General features: G+C 38.9%; 1 protein-coding gene across 7 annotated transcripts in view; it reads right to left on the bottom strand.

The window, feature by feature from the left end:
- Window positions 1–1,309: 1,309 nt before the first annotated feature.
- PICALM (phosphatidylinositol binding clathrin assembly protein) overlaps window positions 1,310–22,988 on the bottom strand; it is a 66,468-nt gene continuing 44,789 nt past the window's right edge. Inside the window, exons 13-23 of one of the 7 annotated variants that reach the window (XM_066341262.1) lie at window positions 22,453–22,602; window positions 20,576–20,656; window positions 17,937–18,044; window positions 16,945–17,076; window positions 16,825–16,855; window positions 15,920–16,019; window positions 14,153–14,176; window positions 12,072–12,131; window positions 9,698–9,802; window positions 3,566–3,668; window positions 1,310–2,664 (exon numbers count right to left, since the gene is read on the bottom strand). In XM_066341262.1, the coding sequence (XP_066197359.1) occupies window positions 3,576–3,668; window positions 9,698–9,802; window positions 12,072–12,131; window positions 14,153–14,176; window positions 15,920–16,019; window positions 16,825–16,855; window positions 16,945–17,076; window positions 17,937–18,044; window positions 20,576–20,656; window positions 22,453–22,602 (884 nt within the window). In that variant the 3' untranslated portion in view covers window positions 1,310–2,664; window positions 3,566–3,575. The remainder of the gene's footprint in view (window positions 2,665–3,565; window positions 3,669–9,697; window positions 9,803–12,071; window positions 12,132–14,152; window positions 14,177–15,919; window positions 16,020–16,824; window positions 16,856–16,944; window positions 17,077–17,936; window positions 18,045–20,575; window positions 20,657–22,452; window positions 22,603–22,988) is intronic. The other 6 variants (XM_066341264.1, XM_066341263.1, XM_066341265.1 and 3 more) reach the window with 6 other exon arrangements.

Raw genomic sequence — 22,988 nt, 5'->3', positions numbered from 1 at the left:
CTAAACTGAGTGTTATTTCAGCGATACTGAAAGCAAACACTGGGAACAAAGCAAACGAGAAAATACTACTCAGGAAAATTCTCAAGCCAGTTTGTCTCTGAAGAGTAAACCAAAGAGCAAGGGTTTTAGCAAGGCCTTCAGCAAGAAAACCCCATCTGCACAGCAGCTGTTTAAAGGAACACAGATCACCAACAAGTGAGCAGTAAAGGGTAGCAGGAGATTAGCATCCCTGCAGAAGACATGCGTTTGGGTGTTACCAATTCTTTGGCGCTTTCATGATTTCCAGCCTCAAGTCCACAGCCACACAGAGTCCAAGGGATCAAAGAGATCTAGGAACGCAGATCTATCCTCAGCCAAAAGCCTCAAGTTAGACTCTGCAGAGAGCACCACAGACCTAAAAAGTGGCATATGTTTTATCATAATCCAGCTCATCAGGCTCTGGAGGAGGACAAAGGTCTACCTCCTCCTTCACACAAGGTCTGGACTGTATTTCAGAACACTCTGGACCCTGGTAGTTACTAACAGGTAGTACTAACAGGTCTCACATGTGCACCTTTTTTCCAGCTGGCGCCCAATTCAAACAATTCACCTTTTTTATACTCTGACCACAAGCAAACCTAAGTTGCTCTCTGAGGGCACTGTCCCACACTGAAAGCCTCAGTGGTAGGAAGGCAAAATTTTAGTAAATGTGTATGAAACTCCACTGTTCTGGGTGTGTGAATTGCATACTCTGTAATAGGTCCTGGAGTTCTTTTATGTGTGCTTTGAGAAAAATTTTAAATCTACTAACCTGTACTTCTCACTTTATGATACCCTGACCTCCAGGACAAGCCTCAGATCGTTGTGAGGAGCAAAGTTCCACTTCTATCAACTCTTCCTGTGTCTAATTACAGAAGATGGTCTCAGCAAACTGTTCATAGCTGTTCCAGCACTACCTTCTGCTGGAAGATTAGGGAAGAATTATAATTTTTTAGGGACATATTTATGCTTCTTGCCCAGTTATAAACAGTACAAGTTTATTGCCACAAATATTTTGAAAAACTAAAACTAGAGGATGGTGAAATATCACGTTAGGTCAGGAAGAAGGAGACACCTTGTTACTGGAACACTGAGGCTGCCCATGACACCAGCCCAGGGAAGAGGCTGCATGGATCACATCAGCCACAGATTCAGAGTGCTGCACTTCCTGCAATACAATATGCACATATGAAATACATTTGGTATTTTATTAAGTAAACAAAGCAATTATCAGTGCACATTTTAAGCAGCAAAAAGAAAAGAACCTCAGACTTTCATACCGTAACAAAAGTTCTGTGGAAGCTGCATTTTATTTGAAAATCCACCCATTTTTGCTAACATACATTTTAATATTTTAAACAAAAATAGAATCTGCAGAGACAATGCAGCAAGTATGCTTAATTCATGTACAGAATTGCTTTCGTATCATTGACTATCCTTCTGAAGGCCCCACTCCACCCAAAAGTTATGATGTATTTACACAAAGCACCGATCAACAGCGCTACTTTAATTCCTCGTGAACTAAATACCCACTAGACATATGTAAGGAAGCTACTTCCCCTTTTTTACTTTTAAAAGGTACATGATCATAAACATGGCACGAGCCAAATGAAAAGGCTTTCCCCCCGAACACACAACACCTCATGTAATTTTTTTTACAGAAAAGAAGGAAAGTCTTAAACATGAAAGCAATTCCTCACATTCATCTTGGAAAGGCCTTATAATGTCAAATGTAAAAATAATGACATGCCAAGCACAAAGCAATAAAGTTCCTTCCCAATGCACTAATGCTGAATTAAAAATGTAGTGCTTCTTCTAGTCAGTTAACTGTTCCCTTGCAAAATCCTAGGCACAGAATTGACTATAAGGATTAATGCATTTTACAGCTCTTCCCTAATTCCCATATATACTGAGAATTCATTAGATTCAGACCTTTAAAATATTTAGTGCTCTGTATGTCAGCTGAAAAGCATTCTGAATCAGATTCATTCTTTGTGGATAAAAATCAGACATACTGTATACATCCATACTCATTTTCATAAGGAGGTTTTTTCTGATACAATATTAATGTTAAATTGATAATCATAAATAAATACAAACAATAATACATAAGGAATGTCTACTGCAAACTGAATATATAATTTTTAAAAAAAGTTAATTTCCATTACTGCTGTGCCTACATTTGTGAGGACTGAAGAAAAAGTAACTGCAGAATTAAGAGTTAGGATTTGACCCTCCCCTGCCCAGAGTCTTGTTTTGAGTTACGGTAAAGGACACATCTCCAATCCAGCCAGCATTTCCAAACACCAATATCAATTTCCAGAATGAAGGCTTCTCCTCATACGTTACCAATTAAGGATATTCTTAGAAGCTGAGAGTATTGACGTGTTAGTCACCAGGACAAGAATAGATCTTGGTATTAATTCATGGCAATTCCTGGCTTTGTGTTGTGTACTGATGTCTTCTGATGGAGGTGTCCCAGCTTCCTTCATTGGTCTTCATCAGTTCACTGCATCACTTTAATGGAAGAGGAGAGTTTGAGAGACTGAAGTTCATTTTTTTCCTGGAAGTGGGAGTTTACTGCTGAGCACATCTTTTTGGAAACGTTCCTTTCTCTTCCATCTAACACAGTTACATAAACTGAATCTGGAAAGATGAAAAACCCTGGGGTTAACATGCAACAGAAGTAGCACTTCACTCTAAACCTTTTTTCTTCAAAAATCTCCATTCTTCTGATGCCCAAGCTACCCCATGATCTGAAGTTTTGAACAGAAATAAAATACTTTTAAAACTCAGGGCCAGGAAACAACCAAAAACCATCAGGATGTTCTTCCAACAACACCAGCCTTTGGAATAGCTCTGCATTAAAAATAAAGCCCACCTAGTTATCCATGCAGTATTGTCACCAGCCACAGCATAACACAGACCAACACCATTATAAAGAGAACTCAGGGTCATTTTCATGTAGAACCAGAGCAAGTGCATGAAGAAAAGCAGCTGCTGTGTGCAATAAGCCTACTCTTTCTTTATACTATGAATTTCTTTTTCATGTTTTCACTCGTTTTACTATTTAATGCCCCTGACTGGTGAAAACCAACACAACTCCTCCACTGTACCACCATGGATCCCTGGCACACTTGAGACAAGCATCTCCCCCTGCTCAAAGGGAATCTGCCCAAGCCACGGGGAAGCGCACGAGCCCTCTGCCAGCAGCACCCAGGGCTCTGCTGCCAATGGGGAACCCTGAACATCCTCCTGATGGGAAGGTAAACACCAGGGAGCACCAGTTCCTTCTCTCTAACTGCAGCAAGTACCACAGGATCTGTTTCTATTTCCAATGGACTGAGGCAAAACCACTTGATCAGCCTCTAAACTGCTCAAGTTCAATACAGTTTACAAGTCACTTCCACAGTGCTTCCAACTCAACAAGATTTGGTTTTATTTCCTTCAGAAACAGTTCTAGCCATGTTAATAAAACTTTTAGAATTAGAACTTTTTTGTTTTCATATCACGAACACCAGCATCTCCCCAGAATAATGGACAATACCTAAGTTGTTCTACAAGAAATCCTGGAGAGAGAGCTCTGCAAAGGGATCCTTTCCTGAGGCTCTGTGAGGACTCTGACTGGAAGGGCTGGATGCTGCAGACAGCTAGTAAGAAAGACGACAGAGAAAGGGAAAGAAAAAGAAAACAAGGTCTCAGAATGACAGAATATGAAAGCTGAACGTGTAATGAAAGGACAAAGGGAGGTTAAGAGGCAAACTTGGCAGAAGTCAAGTATTAAAACAAGGTGTTTGGTCATATGGAAAACAAAGCCTCTTCAATGGTTGGTGTAATGCAGAAACAAGCTGGACATGACCCTCCAGAAAGGAAATGCCAGTGGCATTTGCCAAATAAGCAGATAATCTCACACTTTTACAGCAGTTTTCTTCAAAGGAAGATACAAAACAATCAGCCTGACTCCTGTGAAACAGGTTAGTCCTCTCCCTGCTTTACTGGGAAAACTACAGCCTGGCAGGGAGAGATGATGCTGGGGTCTGGCCAGAGCATGGCAGCTTTCCAGATGGTTCCTCCAGAAGGAATAGCTCTTAGCATCTTTTCTTGTCAAAATAGGATGCATATAAAAAGAGGCTGGATAGCAGAGAATAGATCATTCTCAATTTGGGACCTAGAAGAAGAACATGGGATATATTCTGTGAGTAGGAGAAAAAAAGAAAAAAAAAAAAAAAAAAAGGGAAAAAGATGAGAATTTCAACTGCTACTGCAGCTGTTTTAGGTGAGAACTGAAGACTACGACTGATAATCTGTACACGCATAAAAATTGCATCCTACAGTTATGTACCTAAAACACCACACCACAAACTCAGTCATATAAAGCACGTAATTTAGAGGTGGGTAATGTTGGCAATCCGACTGCTGCTGCTGGCAAGGACCAATAATCTGCAGGCTGTACTTCCAGCAGTATCTGTTATTTGTTGATTTATTTTTCCTTCTGTGTTAATACTTTTCCCGTTATAAATGGTGTTTTATTAAATTCTATTTGCCCTCCCCCTGGGTAGAACATGCATATTTTTGCAGCTACAAATCAAAGTCACCATCCTCCAATTTGGGTTCCTCACTGGAACAGTTTGTTCAGAACCAAGTCACTTGCACTCTGTGCCCATGGCAAAAAACATTGCATGAAGACCTTTACCTTTGGAAATGCCAGGCACCTGCCAACCTACACGTGACAGGGAATCTGCCTATGGGAATTGCTTGCAGAAGTGCTCAGAGTGTCAATATTGCCACAGCACATTTAAAATTTTCACATGAACATCTGTCTCAGAAACCACATGAGCAGAAGGACTTCCTTCAGGATCAGTACGTGCTTGATCTACACTGGAATCTTCATCTCCTCCCAAAACCCTACTCCCAGTGGGGCACTCAGATCCAGTTACCATAAACAAATCATGGAAAAGTCATGAGACAGAATGGGAATGCTTGAGAAGCAGTTTCAGGATGTCAGAATTTTCCCTTTTAAACTTAGTTCTTCCTTTTGAAAAGCCATAGGCAGACTAGTGACACGGTCCAGTAGAGTCCTAACCTCAGCAAGGAATGCCTGCTGCCACTCGATTTCAGGAGACATTCTTCCTCTTCATGGTCAAAAGTCTTGAAGTCACATACTAAAACTTCTATCAGACTGAGCTGGCAAATCTCCAACGCATATCAAGTCCAAAGTAACATCCCAGTTGGAAAGCAGTGTGGAAGACTGGTAGGTTGGAGTCACTTGTGCGACACCACATAACCAGACACGGGAAATTTCAGGAAGCCTGTTCAGGTTAAAATCTGAGGAAGAAACCTGACGGTGCTATTACCTAGATGCCATAATTAAATTCAGACAAGACACAACATCTTACAGTAAATACACATTTTAACAAGATTACTCTAATTATTAAAAAGGATGCCTAAAAAAACCCATGGAAAGTGTAGTTAGACAGTCTCCTACATTGCATCTCTTCAGAGATCAAATACATCTGAACCAGGACTGCTCTTAGCAGTTTCTAAAGACAAGCATTTAAAACAATAGCCCTGGCCATCAGTTTCTCTAATGCTGATATAACTGGAGCTGTAGATTTAGTGCCCTTACTATCCAGATCTGGTGTGACATGAAATGCACTGCACTGCTCAGACAGCTTAGTCACACCTCCAGCACTGCCTCCAACAAAGCCAAAGCTCCCTGGAGTCACAGTAAAACCTAAAAACCCATCCATAAGCGAGCACTGGGCTGATTGCCATCATTAGCTGCATTCTGGTTTCCCATGAAACAAGTCTGTTGAGCTATTTTAGCATGTATTTTAGGGGTAATGTGCCAAAGAAAGCATCTCTAAGGTCTGCTTTCTGGCATAAGTCTGTCCTGAACTTCATACCCTGTTCTTACAGTTTCAAACACCCCTCAAAAAAATCCCCCTACACCCAGCCAAAAAACAACCACAAAACGCACCCACCAAACCAACTTACTCATCTGCACATTGACTTATTCTCCACCACCCAGGTGATTGCTCCTGCTACTTGCCTGTTACAACTGGCCATGTCAACAAGTGCAGTTACAATTTACAGAGATGTCAGTGATAGGTGGAGTGATTTCTTTACTCTATTTTAAATCTTAAATTTTGCACTACCCATCTGCTTCCCCCTCCTAAGGCAGTGTCCTTCTGGGGACAATCACACCAGAACAGGTGACATGTGAAGGCACACAGATTTGTCCCATTTTATATTGGCCAACACAACACGGTTGTTGGTTGAACAGTCAAGCCCTGCTGCTGCACGTTGCAGCAGTCAGGCCCTGTGATGGGCAGACACATTCCAGCCCCTGTACATCATCAGATCTGCCTTGTCTGGAATATTCTGCTGTACTGTATCACATCTGCCATCCCTCTGCTTGAACCACTGATTCAGCCTGCCCCCTCCTCACACACACACACACCTCCCCCTCACCAGCTACAGTGTCATGAAACAACTCCAACTATTCTCACTGTTCTGGGAAGCACAGTCATCGTTTGCAGTGGGTAATGCCCACTATTTTATCATGATGAAAACTTTCTTTCTAAGGCAGGAAATACTGCAAGATAAATATTTTCAAATAAAAATTACACACCTTTCAAAGCTATGAATGCCTTCTGCACTAAGATTTTCAAAGAAGTGACTGTTCTAGTTTCATTCTCAATTATTTCAAATTATTTTGCCCTTAAAAACCAGACTACCCTTGCTTTTGACTGTAACAATTAGGAAAAAAGTTGTGAGCATGTAAAGATAGCACTTGGAAGAGAAACAAAATAGGTATGTCTAGCAAGAGAGAAGAAACTTATTTATTAAGACTAATCCTTGAGTGTATCAAGTTATGAACAACAGTTCAATTTATACAGAAACTACACAACATTAAGATGCCTATTTTCCCAGTGTGCTCTCAACTCACTACAACTTGGCAATAAAATTTTTGGCAACAACTACATATTTGTCATTGAGCTCTTAAGTACCTTCAGCTTTCTTAACTGTAGACAACACCTAAGATCTATCAGGAGCCTTGAGGTGATACAATCTGGTGCTTTAAAAGTAAATATGGAAAACAATTTAGTTTTTGGCAATGATGATGCCATGGACAAAACCAATATTAGAATAATGGTGGTTACAGTGATCCATGTGAGGAGTTTGAGCTGTGTGCCTTTGAGATAATCATTATTTATTCAAGATTTGTTTACTGACCCCAAGTACACGTTTATTTCTTTTACTTTCCTTTTTCTATTTCTGGCACAACAAGAGCATTAATTAAACTTAAACTATGCAATAACTGAACTTAAACTATGAAATACACTCTCAGAAGAGTTTAAAGACTCAGCACACAGTAAATTCAGTGTTATAAAAGTGTAATTCTTCTCTGTGGCTATACATCAATGAACTCGGCTGTGTGTGGGGAAGCTCTCACACGCAGCCCTTGTTTCATTTAATATGCTTTACTGATGTTCAAGCGTCTGAAAACTCAACACCTTCCAGCAACACAGACTGCATGTCTCAGGGAAAACTCTCCTTGGTCACAGCAAATGCTGACTCAAAGGGTGTGTTTTCACCCTTAATTAATTCTTACCCTGATTAATTCTCACAGGAGCCAAACACTGTCAGATAAGAGAATAAATATAGCTCCACACACCTCACTTGTGACTAATTCCTCTTTCTCCTGTTCTGACAGCCAGGTGGGATTCAACCTAGGCCACGCCCTGCAATGTCAAATGAAGCAGAAAGGCTCACTGAGCTATTCAGACCCATCTACCTGTTCATAACTGAATCAGGCAGGTAGGCAGTTGTTCTTTTTTCTAAGGATCATTTAAATTTTTTTTAATGTAGAGAAAACTCCTATCCTTGACTAGGATATCCCAGGATTCCTATCCTCCTATTTAACAAGTGTCATAAAAACTATTTGTCTTCTGAAATGGTATAAAACCCATGTGAAAAATACGAAATCACTTAAGCGACAGTAAAGGTGCAAAGCAGCTCTCAGAAGTCAAGACAAAGCCAGCTGAGCACTGCATTTCCAGCAAAAGAAATCTAACAGCTTCCCTTTCAGATAAAGCATTTAAAATTAGATATTTAGGAAAAAACCCTATCCACAAGGCTGTATTTTGAAGAAGACAATGGGCATACAGCCCACTGGCAGCACACAGCAGAACCCTTCTCATTAAAGGATCAGACTGAGGCACTGGAAAGTGCTTGAGGCTCTTTTTAGTTCCAGCTTACTGCTGAATTCTCTTCCCTCCACAGCCTTGTCCCAAACACTGGAGTTACACCGACCTATACCTAGGTGAAATTATACATGAATGCTTTTAAACAGTCACCTATAGAGACAGAGCTATATATAGTGAGATCAAAATACAGGCACAATAGATTTCATTTTTCTAATACAAGTCTGATGTACAGAGTCAACTTTGAAAAAGAAACATCTGAGAGGTGAGTAAAACCACACTTAATCCTGGAGCTTCAGTCTGCCAGCTAAAATTGGCTCTGCCTCTAACTGCAGTTCACAAACACAAAGTCTTAACGATCTCAAAATTTTCCAAAAATAGCATGAATGTGGTCAGGGTTATCCATCCCCTCTTCCTCCTATTTTTTAAGATGTTTTTCCTATCGTAAAAGAAGCCCCTCTCTTAAGATGCCTATTGGGTTATAAAAGTGAATTCAGATAGAAATTTCCCAGAGACAGGTATTTGTAGAACAAACAGTAAAATAAGCCAATAACAGGAATGTATTTAACTCCAGTATTGCTGCAGTCAGTTCAGAGTGGCCATTTGGCACACTCATTCCAGTAGGTTAGGTAATCAATCTGCACACAACACATCCCAAGAAACAGGTAACCAGGAGATTTCAGGAGCACTCCATCTAAGGCAGCACTTAACAGGGAAAGGCCAGGGAGATTGGTATTGCTATTGCACATCCTCACTACACTGCAAATGCAGTCTCCTGCAAAACCATGGAGGAACACAAGATCCACTGGAGGCTACCACAGTTAACACTGGATGGATGTGCCATGTCCCTCCCACTGAGGTGCTCAGGACCAACAACTGGATGGTGGGTTGAGGTTTCACCAAGTTTGATTCCACAGTTTTTTTAAACCCATCTAATGCAGTCATGGGCATAAAAAAGTAAACACACCCTGTTTGGGCACTGCAAAATGCTGTAATACAAGCACACACCTTGCACCTTGGGTACTTTATAGCCTAATACTTTTAAGTAAAATGGGGAAAGAACATTGACACATATACTTTGGAAAAAGCTGTAATAGCCAATCTCACAAAACCACATTCTGAGGGCAAAGCAGCATGGAACATGACTTTGGGGAAAAAGCTCATCTTCAGCAAAGAGCATAGACATCAGGTTTTCCTATTCTTTGCCACTGTCATATTCCCAGAAAAACAATGCCTGAAAAAAAACTTACCCTCTTTGCTTTGGTAACACAAACCTGCTGCTGTCAACATGGATACAAGCAGATAGGAAGCAAGCCTCCCATGAACCACTGGGCTCATGCAATAATTTGCCCAACACAAATAAGATTATACTAATTATATCTATGTATAAAATTACCATATTAAATATACTTCTAAAGAAACAGCCTCGTGTAGTTCATTCCCAGCACCAATAATTTGAATATACACACCTGTGCTCCCGGTACAGGGCCAAAGGGGTTTGGTGGTCTCATGACTGGCTGACTGTATATCAAAGTTGGCTGTGTCATTACTGGTATACCTCCCATCTGTGATGGCTGCAAAAACACAGACAGCATCAAATCACACACAGCATTAGCACGTTGCAGGTATTTAAGGAGATAAAGGAAAACGGCAAATGGGTGAAAAGCCTTGGTTGTATTTGAGATATGCAATCATGTAAGATCCTTCTACAATATTCTGCAAATAAAGATTACCAGAAATGAACATGAGAGCCCTTCCAATGAATTTTCTCAATAGCAACTGAGCCAATTCAATCTCTTGCTGCAAAGATCTGAAGCAGTAAAACACCTGTTAGACAAGCATTTATGCTGGTCCTTCTGCTCCCAAAGGTGAGGTCTGACAGCACTTCCCCTGACTGCCTCTGAAAGCACAAGCACAATTTTGTAGACAGCAGGGCAGTGCTGACAGGGTTCAGGACAAAAGCTGAGAGCTGTACATGCAATTAATGCTAAGTCAATATGCAATCGAAGTGTTACCAACACTCAGCTGAGCCAAATTTCAAGTTCAATGTGTATTGATGGTCTTACGAGTCAGGTTATATTTATCACAGATGTCCATCTCTGGCACTGCTTTCGGCATTCCCCTCAGGTTTGGGTTGCCAGCCAGCAGCAGTCCTACTGAAGCAAGTCCCATTCCAAGAAGCTTTTCCCTGACTAATCCTGGTGGTGGTACTCCTCCTACCATGCCAACCAGCTGTTAGGGCAATCACAGGGCAAACCCATTCAATAAACTGACCCTAACAAAAACACCCTATAAAAAATACAAGAACAACTGAACAACTGCTGGCCCAAGACACAGGGAGCCGCAGTCAAGGAATGACCAGGCACAGTGCTACAGCACTAAGCAAGCTGCCTGTCCCAGCACCCTCACAACATATGGGAACATAAGGGAAAAGCCTGCACTTAGAGAGGATCATCCTCAGAACTCTGGTCCCCACTACTGCTTTTATGAAACACTAAAAGGTTTTACAGCAAGGGTTGTAAATTGAGTCAACATTTCAGAGATTCCTCATGGTAAATGTCCGGAGTATGAGCGAGGACAGATTTCAGGATGTGCTACAGAGCCCACCGGTCATTCTGTAATAGCCCACCTAACCCACCTGCTCAGATAGTACAACTCAGGGTAACAGTGACAGCTCCTTAATTCCAGTTTCCATTTCACATTGGCATTTAAACCCCACAATAAAACATAACATAGCAATGTAACATAACAAGCAAGATCACTTCTTGCATGCTACATGTTAACTGCCTATGCTGCTTACTCAAAATAACTATGAAAATGCCGCTGGTACCATAAGAGCAAAGGGTGGAGATCAAGTCTGAATCCAAATTAATGTTCATTTAATCGTAACAGCTTTGATCAAGAATATGGGAGCTCATGATGGTAATGGGGAATGATATGATATGATAGTCTCCCAAGAGGCCCTCAAGAACACAGTTGGCCACTTCTGCAGTTCACTTACTGAGTGTATACAAGGAGTAAGTCATTAAAGTAATTTGGTTATATGATGAAATGTTTAACTTTTTTCCCCCTTTAATCTGTGAGGCATTTAATAGAATAACTGCTTGAAGGAAGTTTTCTTGCCTTTTATTCACCCAGGAAAGCTGTTCTGCATCAAAACCATACTAAAAAGAGGTAAGGCATATAATTTCACGAATATTTTAAAATTTAAGGTTAATAACAAAAATTTTCAGAGCAAAAAGCAGGAAGGTCAGGTTTATGTCAAAAGCCTTGAGGCACTGGTGTGTCACAAACAGATCCAATTCTCAGCCAAAACCGGGCCATATTGCAGTGTCACAAACTTGCACTTTTGTAGCATTAATCATCACAGATACTTGCTCCCATCCTCAGCAGAAGGTATTTAAGGAAGGCTTCACTTCACCAAGAAAACATTTCTGTTCTGAAGGGAGCTATTTATATTGATATGATGAACTTACTTCTATGATACACTTACTTCTATGACAATAAAGACCACCAAGAACAGACATTGTTCATTCATAGAATTACAGAATATTTTGGGTTGGAAGGGACCTTAAACATGATGTAATTCCATTTTAAGGAGTTTATTAATAAAACAAGTGAAATAAGGAAGAGCAAACTTAATTTCAGACTAATTTTGTGTAAATATAAGTATGGTAAGTGGTTCAGAAAACCAGAAGTTAATAATTTTGGTGAGGAATAAATGAATGGGAATTGAAATTCAGTCTTCTGTAGAATAGTTCAGGAAAACAAGAGCTACCAAACTATAAGCAATCAAACAATATGCAGCATGTGCCTGGTTGGAGTTGTAGGAATTCCACTCACCATCACGTAGCCCATCATTCCTGTTGGTGTTGTGGCAGGATAGGCCATTACAGGGGGTGCCTGGTGTGAGAAACAGTGGTGAACTGAGAGGAGAAGAGATAACCTGCATGCTCTAAGACATTGCTTTCTAAGGATCAAGTCAGCAGCACTCAGCTGATTATGAACATAGCAAAGAATAAACAGGATTTGCAGTTTCAAGTTAAGAGTGTATCCTAATTACTTCAGATTACTTCAATACCTAAGCTCCAGTTTCTGGGCCATCTTGGCAAATATGTAATAATCTATTTGCTTTTATCATGTTAGGATTCTGGCTGTTTGAACCAAACAGCAATTACCACTCTCTCAACATCCTGTTTAGAGAACATAGTAGAAGACTCAGAGAAGTTTTGAGAGGAAATACTCATGAAGCAGAAGCACTTTTTAATTTCATTAAGTATATACTTATATTCCACTAACAAAAATAATGGAACACAAGAAGTCTTAAGAGAATTTGAACAATTGAAAGACCAAATTACCACTGCTTCTGCTGAACTTGAAAGAAAGAAATTCTCTTTAGCCAGGATGGATACACTATGGGGATTCTCCTAGCAGGCTTTGATATAACTTAAGACTCTCACAGGAACAGCCAGTTTGCAGTCCCTCTCCCTCCATTCACTGCATTTAAACATGCCAGAAGTTCTCTTAGTATTTGGCAGATACATTCATATTACCCTGATGTGCTTACTGTACTCTTATGAAGGTACAGTACAACTGCTGTCAACAGACAAAATCTAGGTGAACTTAGGTTTTGTAAACAGCTTGGCAATATATATGTAGAAAAACAGCTGGTAACTCCTAGAAATATAAAGACAGTTCTTGATCTGTTAGCCATATTCTTTATTCTACAGTTTATTATCTACTTTCTAAATTAGCATTAACTATCATAAGGACAAAAAGTTGGATTTTTTTTTTCAGACTAAAGTGGTGCTTACAGCTATTCAGATAGCTTGTTGTCTATCCACTCCACCTCCTGTTAGTCTTCCCTTTTAGAAAAAACCCAATAATTTTCATGCTTTTGCTGTGGGGATTTCTATTCAAGACAAACACCATAAGCATTTCTTACATACAGACATTACTGCTACAGGAAAGAGGCAAATGATGAAGTATTAATCATACTGGATTAATAAAAGCAGATAAGTTGTTTCATCAAGAATAGGACATCAGGACAGCTGCTTCTGAATTCAGTTCTAAGGTATCAGCTGCTTTTTCTTATATGGTAGAGCCAGTGCAACTGGCATTTCAATTGCCATGAGAACAGATAGAAAATCATCTGGACAGTGCATTCACCATACACACAGCAGGCAAAGCTATCCTGAGAATTACAGCTGTTTTTTTCTTTTGTTTGTGTACACACACCTACACAAACATGCTGAGTTTGTGAGTTTGCATTGTTGAGTGCTCAAATATGGACCTACCACCCTTTAGTTACAGAGTTACCCTGGAATAAAAAACAGAATACAAGGGGAAAAGACCAATATTACTGTTGACATAAAGGAAAAAATCCTTTGAAATGAAAGCCTGCATTCCTCAGACAGCAAGCACAGGTTATTTATTCCCCTCTGTAAACTATCTGCATTAATTTTCTGTTTTCATATGAGCATTCATGACATATTAGTCTCTCCCCACTTAAAATAAAACATTAAAAAATCAAGATCTACTATAAATGTGGATCAAGTGCCACGTATAACAGAAGCCTGTGAGGTTTCATGCAGTTATTCAAACACAATATTTTTATCTTCATTCAGAATTCACCAAATGCATTAAAGGCAGCACAGACACACACCCCAGCTCTCTGGCAGCAGATGGTACAGTTTAAAGCAAGGAAAAATAATCTTGGTATTTCCCATGCCATCATTCGATTCAAGAGCCTGCACACCACCTATGAAGTTTGTGTATGCTAAGAAAAGCTCAATTTTGGGCACACCAAAGATTTTCAAATGAGAAATGTGTAAATAGCGAGGAGGTTATGAGATTCTGCAACAGCAGTGGTTAATATCAGCATGCCAGTCAATTGCAAAAAGGCTGTGGGTTGTTTCACTTACGTATTGTGGAAAATGCATGCCATTCTGTATTTCCCAGGGAGAACAATTACATAATGCAATAACACTGGATTAGAAGCAAATACTTACACAACAGAATATACACAGATAGCATTTTAGTTCACAAATACATTAAATGTTTACTCCAACACATTCTTGTAATTCAAGTCATTCACTGAGACAACACACCTGTGATACTGTCATTGGTATTAGGTTTGACATCGGTTGGCATAGTCCATTTATTTGGTATATGCCTTTTTCACCAAAGATTTTCAAAAGCATATTTATTTAGCAAGCAGCAGCAACTCCACAATAAATGGACCAGCAGAGGAAAACAAAGCTTTTTTTTTTCCCCTCACATTATTTCTTGTTCAAGTTTTTTATGTTTATTGAACAGTTTCACAGGAAGTGTCTCAACAATATCTCTCAATAATAAAGCTGTTAAACGTAATGACTTATCATCACAAGATGTAGATATAAGACATGAGTTATTAAACAGATTCAAGCACACAGGTAAACTCAAACCACCAATCATTAATGCAGGTAAGTAGTTACAATTTCTTCACTATCTAACACCCTCGAGTAAGATCCACAAACTTATTTCTCCCTAAATAAATGCAGTGAGTTGGTAAGGGACACCTGGTAGGGAAGAGGTGGCAGATCCAAGGAGACAAGTTCTGTCTTTCCAAATCCACAACACTGCATTACTACACTGTGGATTCAACCTCCCCCAGAGTCAGACGCAATAAATCCTTGGGGGCAGTTTGTTACCTGTTCTGTCCAGGTACAGTTCTCCAGGTCATTGGTGAAAGGGTGAGTAGAATTCACATGCAAAAATGTTCTGTGAACATTGTGAAAACTACTTCCTTAAAGCCTTAACATATATTTTTAAAGCCCTCCCCCTACACTGCTACTCCAAAATCCTTGCCAATACTACCTGTTAAAATAGACATGAACTTGCTTGTCAAAGCTGACGTGGATTAAAAGCAACTGCACACACTGGGGCAGGAAAGCAGTAGTTATGTACATTAAGCTGTAGCCACAGACACCTCTGCAAGTATCAGTGGGGCCAGTTCCCACCCCAAGAGCAGACCAAGTTACAATGTAATGATGTGTGACCTACAAGTGCACCCAAAGGACACTTTCACACTTCTACTTTTCTAGATTGCAAAGTGCCTCCTGACTCCTTGGAATTCAGAGTTTTATGTCATAAACTCATAGAATGATTTGGGTTGCAAAGTACTTTGATAATCACCAACTTTCAAGTCCCGCTGCTGTGGGCAGGGACACCTTCCACTAGACCAGGCTGCTCAAAGCCCCATCCAGCCTGGCCTGGAACATTTCCAGAGACTGAGAGATCCACAGCTTCTCTGGGAAACCTGTGCCACTACCTCACCACCCTTGCAGTAAAGAATTTCTTCCTAGTATCTAATCTAAACCTGACCTCTGTCCGTTCACAGCCATTGTCCCTCGTCCAGCCTCCACATGCACTTGAAAAGTCCATTGAGTGAAACCTAGAGACCCCTACCTCTCATGAGAGAGGCTGCTCAAATACTGCTGAAGTTTGTGCTAAACCTGCACATCACAAACTATTTACTAGAATCACACAGCCAAGAAAAACAAATCCCAGCAGTACACAGCTCCAACTGACCGCTTCTTCAATTTTCTATTTACTGCAAGTATAGGCTATTTTCAAAATTACCCATTATACATCACCCTGCAGATCTAAATTGCAGGGAACTCACTATTTTAAAATTAGCATTTGCTTACCAATGTTGGAGCGTTCCACGCAGTTGTAGGTGCAATCTTGGGTTGCCAGTTGGAACCACCTGTTAGTTTCTTTTCACCTGGCTGAGTCCAGTTTACATCACTTCAAATAAATTTTTTTAAAAAATCGTTAGAAAACAATGGACTTTCTTAAAAAAAACTTTCTCAGGTAAACACCATTTCCACTGGGGATTGAAGCTTCTTTTATGAATGAAGCTCATTTAGCAAAGGGGTTGATAAAAATTTTGTGACAACATGTTTTGGCTTGGAAAAGTAAGAGAAAATGTTCATCTCAGTCAAGTTGCCCAGAATAGGTAAGTTAGTGCATCTGACTCAGCTCAAGATATTTGAGTTAGATTTCAAGACTGCATATTAGATTTCTGAATGACTTCAGAGTCAGTATAGATGGTGCCAATAAACTTGAAATTTGCCAATCTCATTTCTCAACTTTGCTGCTAGAGCAAATGTTCACTACCCTCAAATACACACACCCCGCTTCAGAATTCACCCATCTCAAGGTCAGCCTCAAGATCGAGGTTGCAGTTTCACAGTCTTTAAAACTACTCTGCTTACACTCAGATCATATCAAGTATTTAAGGAGTGCTATTGACTACCTGCAACAACTACAGAAAAACATTTCAATGAACTAATTTTTCTAATATACTTAAAGCCTGAAAGGAACCAGAGACAGGATACCATGCCTGCTGCTATCACTGTCACTGCCCCACAGTCTACAGTCCCCTTCCAAGAGTTCTCAACAATTTATTACACACTGTACAAGAAGTACAATCCCACATGTGCTCTGAAGACTAACATTATGTTGGTATGCACAGGTTTCAACATGTACATTCAGGAAAATTTACTGTCATGAAAATCCAAATGCTCAACTTCTGATTAAGCATACTCACTTTTTAGTAGTTCCATTTCCAATGCCCAAATCTGTCACAAGAGAGAAAAAGAGACTACTGAAATTCTGTGTGTTTAAAAGAAATCACTAAGTATTCACATGTTAGTGGTTCCATACTTACTGCCTACAAGATTGGCTAAAGATGAATCCAGATCATCTGACACTAATTTATTAGGCGGTACTTTGGCAACTGGAAGACTCTGGTTTTGAGAGGCCACTGTTGGTTTTAGGAGACCACCTAGTTCATCAAAGCCTTGGAATAAGAAACATGAATGATTTGAATCACAGGCCTCCATCAAATATCATGACATTCAATTAAACAGACAGCAAGGTCAAGGCAATGGCTAAAATACAAAATTTAACCTGGCGATGCCACTCTATACAAGACAAACAAAACTTATTATGCCTCTTGATAAAAAAGATATTTATTATGGAAATAAGATTTCGCCTCAGTAGTTTAACCCATGGGACAATTTTACATGGAATCGATCCACAGTGAATGCAAAGCAGTCAAAAACATAAAACAAAGAAAAAATATAAAGTGTTTAAATTTTACAAAAATATCTATTTGGTTTTAGCAAATCACCAGCTTACAAAAAAAACCTGATGTCAAGAGTCTAATGCAAAACATCAGAAAATGTCTATTTTCCAGATGCTCAAAAGAAAAGAAAGAGCACTATGACTTTCAATCTAAGTTAACTGTGTATTAACTGATCATTTTCTGAAGCAATCCTAATGTCAAGAGAGGAGGCAAAGGAGTGCCAAAACCATGTTGTAGATACCTAAAATGAAGATGAAATTTTACCTCTTCCAACCACACCCTACAAATACAGACTTAATTTCAGCCGACATGAAAATGAAGGCTGTTCACTGTGTGAGGTTTTAACGTACAAAATATTTAATTGGGGGAAATCAGTGTAAACATTTCAGCAGAAATAGTCTGTAAAGAAAAATTATTTGATTTATGCTGTTATTGACCTTTTAAAATCAGGTTTTTCTTCATCTGAAACTGTCCCAGTAGTGTAAGTAAATACATATTAAGGGATTTATACCTCAATAATAAAATAAATTAAAGGAAAGGACATACATCTTTTATTTTAGCAAGTGTCTTACCACCAGAATCTGGGACAACATTAGAAGATTTATTTCCAAACACAGACTCAAAGTCAACATTAAGGCCAGCTGATGGCTGTGGTTGAGCAACAGGAGATGGAGTGAACCCTGTGGGGGGAAAAAAAAGAAAGAAATTGTATGTTTTGATACAGCATTTCCCACAAATCCACCTTTATGCAAGACAAGCCAAATACGTATTTCAGCACTACAGAAAGACTAGGAACATCTCTAAAGTCCAGATTACACCCTGACACGGAGCAGTTTATTTGGTTTTTATTTGAAGTTATTCCTTCAAAAGAAGATTTTTGTCTCAAAAACTGAACAGACAGGCCATAAAAGTTGCCCTGCAACTGCTTGATCTCTGGACACCTTCTTTATTCTTTTACCATATGCTTACAATAAAATTACTGAGGAAAAAGCCACCATGCTTCTCCAGAGAAAAAAGCTAGCAAGTATGGAATCTGTTTCATGATTATTTCACTGAAGATTATCCCTCCATGTTTTATATTAATCCAACAATTCGCTTAGATACAACTGCGGTAAGATCTAAAGCATTCAAAAGTGCCTGAACTTGTAATGCCTTTGATTAGACACTCTTAATGCTAATAATTTTCATAGCTCTTATCTATTTGTGGACACACATTTTGCAGTTGACCATGTTTTGCAGTCAAATTTCTAGAAATTATGGCAAGATATGGGGAGGTACAGTCACATTTCAACTTCCAGTGCTGTCTAAGCTTACTTCATTTGTCTCCCATATATCAGTAGTGTTCTACAAATACACAATTATTTTCCAACACAAATTTTTTTGCAGCATGAAGCATTGCACGTGATGTTCAGCAGCATTAAGTTGATGGTTTAGTAATAAAGAAGGTAATAGCTATTTTTTGTAGTACTTTTTTAATGTTATACTGACCACACACAAGCATGTGCATGACCTTGGTATTCAGGCAGTAACAGAATTATTGCTTTACATGAAAAGCACTAAAAAAAAAAAAAGGCAACACTACCTTGAAAATTAGCTCTTCTGATTTTTTACAAAAAAAAGTATGATGACATGGAAAAATGAAATGATCACAAGTACTTCATCAGTAAAACACTGCAGTGGGTAGAAAAAACTGAAAGAACACTTATTGGACTTCATTTTGCTTGTTGGGACAGCACCTCATTTCAATTTTACTGTTTTTCTGAAATAAGTCACATTTCACCTAAAAAATTAGCAACTACAGGATGTTATTCTCAAACAAACTTCACAGAAAATAACCCAAATTTGAGTTACCTGTTTCTTTTTGTCTTAAGAAACATAAGACTCCTAACTTCACCACTAAAATTTAGACAACGTAGCTTTCATTAAAAATAAATCAAAGTAAACTGCATACAGCAAAACATGGGAAGCAGTAATGTGGGAAAAGAGAGTAAATAATCAACAAACCAAAATGAGTATCTTTACGACATGTATACCATCAAGTTGTAACAAGCCATTTCAGAGACTCTGAACTGCAGATAGGAATTCCTTTGATGGGATGTCCTGCAACTCTTAAAACCGTGCCTGTACCAATAGAAAACTTGACTTAAAATAGCTCATGTTTTGCTTTAGCAATCAGCCTCAACTGAAACAAGCTGAGTTTCCTGCTCTCACATTTTAGAAGTTTGAAGTTTATGAAACTAAGAAGATGAGACCATCTCCAACATAAAACAATACACAGGACTCCTTTGAATCAGCCCCTTAAAAGATCAAAAATCCTACTCTTGATATCAACTACCAACTCAGGGCATTTTGTTTAACAAGGATAGTTTGAAAGGTGCAAAAGGTTTGTATTTTTAATGGAGCTTCTTTGAGCCTCAAGACTTGACAGAAACTAATCCTGCTGTTCTAATGAGGAACAAAGGGAAAAGAGTAATTTGTAGTATTTAGCCTTTTGTTAAATGATGCTCACGGATTTTTATGCAAAGATACTAAACCAAAATGTGACTTTATGGGGCTTTTAAAAACTAAGTCTTCCACACACCATTTACTGAGGGCATTCCTAAGCCTTGCACTGCAGCAACGTTTACACACCCTGCTCAGCCTGGTTTGAATGTGTCACAGCCCACAGTCTCTTTAGCAACTATCAGGACAGTGCTGCAGAATCAGCACTACTATGCGTTTACTACACAGATGTGACACCGCTGCACAGATGATTAGCCAGTACTTTAATGCAGCAGAGACCTCTTCCTCCTGTTCTGTTGCAAAACTTAACACTAGTTTAGTGCACTGTTTAAGAGTAATATATCAAAAAAGTTGCCATAAGCAGCACGAACATCCCAATCCCTTAATCTTAAAAACAATGAGGTAGAACAAGACGAGAAGCTACTTATCAACATGCAGGTCTTTTGTGTGGTATGTAGCAACAAGTAAACTACGAGAGATCCTGAAATGGGGAGATACTCATTCCGTGTTCAGACTAAATACGCCTTAGTTTGGCACAAACTGAAAAAATGCATACCATTCGTGACCACACACCTGGCACAAGCACATGAATAATAGTCGGAGGCACTACAACAAGGCACTTCTGTAGTCAGTAACATGCCTACTAGTTCTAGGCACACAACACATTGAAGCTTCTGTGTGTGTGGTAAGGCTGCATCCCATTACCTACCTCCAAATAGACCAGCTACAGAAGAAGGCTCATTGCGGAAATGAGAAGCGTTAGGATAAGCTTGAGGACCACAAAAAGAATCTGATAAGGAGTATCACACAAGAGAGAAAGCCAGGAAAGGAGAAGAGGGAGAGTTACAGAACGAGAACCAAGATACACTGTTTATCTGCTATTCAAAACTTTAATTTCACATCAGTCTATAAATCCACATATAGTCTAATAACATAGAACCAATGGAATGAAATCAATACACATCAGACAGACAGTAAGAAACAAGTTTACACAATCTCTAACACATAAGGGGAAAGCACGGTTTCAAAGGAACAGCTATATTAGGATTAATTTTTTTTCTGATCAAATGCCATATTTTACACCCTTGAAGGCAATGAGTGTAAAATCTTCAAGACATTTTTCTTATACCTGAAATATATTCATATTTGGTTGCCAGAAAGGGATTTAGTTGAGTAAATGGATTGTAATGATCTAAAGAACCAGAAAGAGTTATTTTAAATCTACATTCACATTATCGTAGTACCTTGATTGTGCTACAGCTAAAACTGCATCTACATGTCCCATATCAATCTGTCATGAGGCCACCCTCTGGTTCTAGATACATCCTTAGAGCACGAGACACTGGAAGGGAATGTGCCATCAATGCCATCCCTTTCCAGTGACTTCAGAGCTACCATGTGATAAATACTACAAAGACCATAAAACCCCACCAGGGTCCGTGTTCACAGCTCTGCATTGCTGCAACTTTTTGTGTGACTGTAGAACAAGTTAGACAGAGGAAACTAATCTCACTAAATAACTATCCTGCTAAAAAACACAGCTGTAATTCAAATAATCATTCTACACTTACATGAACCATAAAAATTTAATTGAAGCATGGAAAAGAGAGATTATCACACAGCAGAACTAACTAAAAGTATTTTAAATATATTTAAAGATATCTTTTTCTTGCTTGCTTTGTTTTTCCAATCAAGATAGGCTAGGAAACTAGTTAGTTAAGCTGACAAAGTATAGGTAGCATGAATATCTTTAAAGAAATAATCCCTTTGTTTTATCTCTGTTAACAAGTACCAGAGGTATTAAAGGCCTCTCTTTGTTTTAATAGTCTGTATTTTTCTTTGATCAACTCCAGTGGGGTTCAACCAGCATAACTACAGCCAGTGGTGTACAACTGTCTTTAAACTTGCTTTGTTTACTAGAACTGACATGTAATTAGGTGACTTCATCTATGAAAACAAACTGAATCTTCATACTGAAAAGTAAATTACTATAGACTTGCACCAACACAAATGTTCCAGTGAGACAGCCATGCTGCCCATCTCCAAATTAAGATATGAACAGCTTTTAACAGGTGAGTTATTAGTTTATTGCCCTGTAGGTAAACAGTCTGAGTAGATTATACATCAATATGTGCATGGCTTTATCAGTTTTGTTAATAACAACACGACTGGGGCAAAAACATCAACTGTTAAAGAAAAAAAAAACCAAACCAGATTAGGCTCCTTGGTTTAAGAGAAGCATCTCAACCTGAGCAAGAAAGTAACAGCATTTTCTTTTCCTTCTCAGGCACATGCAGCATTTTACCTTAAAATTCCCAAGTACAAGAGACTGTAAAACTGCACTCAAGTGACTGCTCTGACTGTATCTGTTTCTTTACATCAGGTTAGAATATTACCTAGACAGCCACGCAAGGATTTTAACACCATTTTTATTGTACAGCTACTAAATCAAATTCTAACATAGTACAAAACCAGCCCTAAATAACCAGCTTTTAGTTTCTGAAAGGCTGTAAAAATATATTTTAGAAACTAAAATAATGTTAAATTTTTTAGGAAATAGGAAATTAGTTTAAAATGGTACTTTACCAACAAACATTTCATGTGTGGGTGTCCTACTGGTGAAAGTAGATACATCAGAAGACACAGACAGATGAGCAGCATCGTTAGTTTTTGTAAGGAAAGGATTTAGGTTTGGAATGGCATCATCAACACTATCAACAGTAGCAGAAAAAGGATCTGTTCAATTCCAGAGAGCAAAAGAAAGAAGAAAAGGGAGACGGATTTAGTTTCCTCCTGACATCTCTAAGCTTGGGATGACCTAGCTAGTTATTTCATTATCAAGTTGTCCAGAACTGCAGATACTAGCTACTAATTTCCTTCTTTTAAAAATTTTCAAATTAATAACACCATCTTATAAACTGTGCTTCTTCCTGAGTGTGTTTTAGACTGAAAGTAACTATGTTATTCCTCACTTTTTGTTTCTCACAGTCATGTCTTGATATTTGCAACGAAGTCTCTGGAGCAGAGGACGCCTGTCAGCACTACAGAACCTGAAGTGCTATGAGAGGATTCAATGCAATAACATCCCCAAGACAACTTTAAAAACCTGAACAAAACCAACT

Source organism: Sylvia atricapilla, chromosome 2 (assembly GCF_009819655.1).
Source record: "Sylvia atricapilla isolate bSylAtr1 chromosome 2, bSylAtr1.pri, whole genome shotgun sequence".
NCBI lineage: Eukaryota > Metazoa > Chordata > Aves > Passeriformes > Sylviidae > Sylvia > Sylvia atricapilla.
The sequence above is the reverse complement of the archived record's forward strand: the minus strand, read 5'-3'. Positions and strand labels throughout refer to the sequence as shown.